The 3,505-nt window shown below is 43.3% G+C and overlaps 1 protein-coding gene across 1 annotated transcript; it reads right to left on the bottom strand.

The window, feature by feature from the left end:
• Positions 1 to 6: 6 nt before the first annotated feature.
• On the bottom strand, positions 7 to 1,422 carry LOC129115365 (zinc finger protein 862-like; the record flags this gene model as incomplete). Its single annotated transcript, XM_054626917.1, has 3 exons — positions 885 to 1,422; positions 268 to 454; positions 7 to 146 (listed from the first exon to the last, which is right to left on the bottom strand). Coding segments are annotated over exons 1-3 (865 nt in total), but the record flags the coding sequence as incomplete, so codon positions are not given.
• Between the last annotated feature and the right edge of the window lie 2,083 nt (positions 1,423 to 3,505).

A 3,505-nucleotide genomic window follows, 5' to 3' on the forward strand; every position in this document is an offset into this window, starting at 1 on the left:
TCACACCTAGCTCTTTTCCAATCAGGTTCAGCTCACGCCTGGATTTAGGGCTCTGGTGGTACGTCTTCCACACAAGATGGAGAAGGTCATAGACTTTGGCCACCATTGTCTCATTGCGCTGCAGGTTGAGAATGGCCAACTCCAACCTAGACATTAACAACAAACACAGACAAATCTTATAGCAGTAGCCTATTACTAATGGACAAATGCATACAATCAACCATGACATTCTGTAATATAGTTAGGGCACAATGTATGTACATTCACCTGTGAGGCATGCAATGAATGGGAATTACATGCTGTCCGGCTGCCTGTTTGAGTAGAGCACTCACTCCCCTATGCACACCCATGTTGACTTTAGCACCATCTGCACCAAATGCGACACACTTGGCCTTCCAGTCGCATGTACCACGTCCAAGAGCATCAAATGCTGCATTGGTTCCAGCCAGGACACCTTAAGTAAAAAAAAAAACCAGTGTTAAATTCCTTAAAGTAGCCTTTTTTTAACAAGCAATTGTCCACATATTCATATTCTGTGTAAGTAATTTTGCATTAATTTCATTGATAATGTTAGCCTATAGGCCTAACTATTGTTGTAGACATGACATTCACATTTCAGTCCCCTTGTTTTATATTATTATTTTTTCCCCTTTACCATTGGACTTTATATAATACACCACCAATAAATACCTAAACTTAATATAAATATACACGTTTACATTATAAACACACACACGCACCCACACACCACCACCAATCATCATTGCATTTCAGAATAACTAGGAGAGCTAGGCCTATACGATTGGTGAAGAAGATAAATTGTGGGGCTGTGTGATTAATATAAAAAACATAGAATTTTTTCTATGAGTGCGCAAGCCACTCACCTTGCGCATGAGCGTGTAAGAGAGCCTGTTGGCCGACGAGGCGGGTCACCGGTCTGCCATCCTCCACGAAGCGCACATACACAATCTCACACTCCGTGTTTGATATGTCCGTATCGCCATCTATCAGGACTGCGAGGTAACGGGCCGCTTGTAGCTGGGCAGCGAGAGTGTCTTTGATGCCTTCCGCTATTTGACCGACCATCTCAGCACATCTCACATCATTGTCATATGTGGGATTGATGTTTAATCCATTTTTATGGTGAAGGGCAATCATCGGTCCAAATTTAGTGAAGGCTATCTCTTCCTTTGCGATCACATACGCTATGTTAAATTTAACCTTCAGCTGCCGGAGCGCGTCCTGATTAGAGATAGCCAATTGTCTGCCAACGGCGGCTTCCACCGTGCCTGGGTTATTGGGCTGGGTGCGATTTATATATACATCGCGACATCGAGAATGCCGAACGGACTCGCTGTGTTTTACCACAGCATCCCGTTTTAGATTAGGGTTCCCGGTTCTAAACAGAGAAGAGCCTGCCATTGCCGATGGCGGGGCTTCCTTACAAAATTTACAGAACATTTTCATGTTCTCGGCATCATAAAGTAGCCAACCGAAATCCTTCAACCAGTCGGGGTTGAATTTGTAGACTTTATCGACTACAGTAACTTTCTCCACTCTAACCTTCTTCCTGGCGATTTCTTCATCTTCCTCTCTTCCTCTGTTTGTTTGTGTTTTCCCATCATTCTTTATGAAAAACGCAGTTATGCTTTGCATATTTGTTTTAGCTTAGTAGTTAGCGGTGTTGAGATGTGCAATATCACATACAGCGAGAGGCGCTCGAGCAGCAATATCACATACAGCGGGAGGCGCGCCGCGCTCGAGCTATCACATACAGCGAGAGGCGCTCGAGCAGCAATCTAAGCAAAAATAGATCTCCGCTGAGCGGACTGTTGCCAAGCAACATATAAACAAAAAACCATGCACGAAGAATGCAGAGTGAATTACAGTTTGGTGAAAAGTCAGAGTGACGTTGTACGCTCATATCAGCGCTCCTGCAGAGCACGAAATAAAAAAAATAAAAGTGCCGGAGAAGTCACTCGCACGCGTGCTCCTGTTTTGTTTTTCTCGTTCGCACGCTGAAATATTCACTCGCAAATGCGAGTGAAATTGGCGCACTGTAGAGCCCTGATTGCAAGTAACCTATACAAGCGTCAAGGACTCCCTCAGTCGTCACCGAGTGACAAGGAAAAACTCAGGACAAATCAGTCACTAAATTAGTCAAAAAGCTTGCTTTGGACCTTGGACAACCTAAAGGATCACTTGGATTGGAATCCCAAAGTCGCCCCAGGACCGGGCCGCAAAGGAACAAAGCAACTTGAAACCAAACAAACTCCGGCGCAGCGGGTAGGACTTTTTTAATTTGCAACAATTAAGAACGACTCCTATAGTGCTCTATGAGCCGAGGTTTCAAGGATTTCGTTAGAAAACAATTTAATTTGAATTATGGACTGACTTTGAAGCAAGTTTGGCGGACTTTAAGTTATTAGAAGACGTTTTGAAGACGCAATAGCCTGATGCACGCAGAGGCAGCGCGATTACCCCAAGTAGGGAGTAATATTATTTATTGGAAAGGTTTGATTTGTTAAGAAGGTTGTAGTTTATGGAATTGTTATGGCTGATGGCTCGGAAATTGCAGAAGACCCGGTTGTGCAAACCAATACTGAAGATATGGAAAATGTTGTTGAAAGGGAGGGTGCTTTGCGTAATGCCAGAAGGATAAAGCTTGGCTGGGTTACTCGCCGAATGAACTTGATTGAGGACTTGATGAGTGATAAATCAAATGTTAAAAAGGTTCTTGTAAATGTTAATAAGTTTGGGGAATTGTTAATTGAGTTGGAAGCTATTCATAAGGAATATCAAAATACATTGAGGGAAGAGGATCGCGAATTCGACAATAACTCGTGGTTTAAACCCAAGAAAGAAAGCCACATGATATTTATGGAGGGCGTAGATGATTGGCTAAAGGCATGTGATAAGAATGGCGATGAAGGTGAAATAGGCCCAGAGGACAGCATTTCAATAACTCATTCTAAAAACGCGTCCGACGCAGGATCAAAGGCCTCAGTCACCTCCTCTGCTGTGGGCCGCGCGGCAGCGGAGAGGGCCGTGCTAGAAGTCAAATTGGAGGCTCTTAAACAAAAGCATGCTATAGAGGCCGAAGAATCCGAACTGTCTAAGAGACAAGAAAATTTGAGGAAACAAAAGGAAATGTTAACCCTCAAATACGAATTGGAAGCTGCTAATGCCAAACTCAATATATTGAGTAAAACTAAAAGCCATGGCTCAATAGGAGATGGAATGAACGAGTATTTAGAGAAAACACTCAAAACAAAGGAACTTATTGGAAAGGAATATGAACCAAAACTGGAAAATGTTCATACTAAAGGAATCCAAGATGCAAGTGTCAGACTTAAAGCTCATGCTCCACAACCAGTCCAGCTTCAAGCCCTAAAAGAGCCCCATTTTCTCGGTACAGTGCGGTCACCCATCTGGCCAGATCAGTCAAAGTATATGTCCTACGCCCAACCTATGCATTCTCATCCACAACCCCTTAAGAAGACTT

Source organism: Anoplopoma fimbria, unplaced genomic scaffold (genome assembly GCF_027596085.1).
Source record: "Anoplopoma fimbria isolate UVic2021 breed Golden Eagle Sablefish unplaced genomic scaffold, Afim_UVic_2022 Un_contig_7077_pilon_pilon, whole genome shotgun sequence".
Classification (NCBI taxonomy): Eukaryota; Metazoa; Chordata; class Actinopteri; order Perciformes; family Anoplopomatidae; genus Anoplopoma; species Anoplopoma fimbria.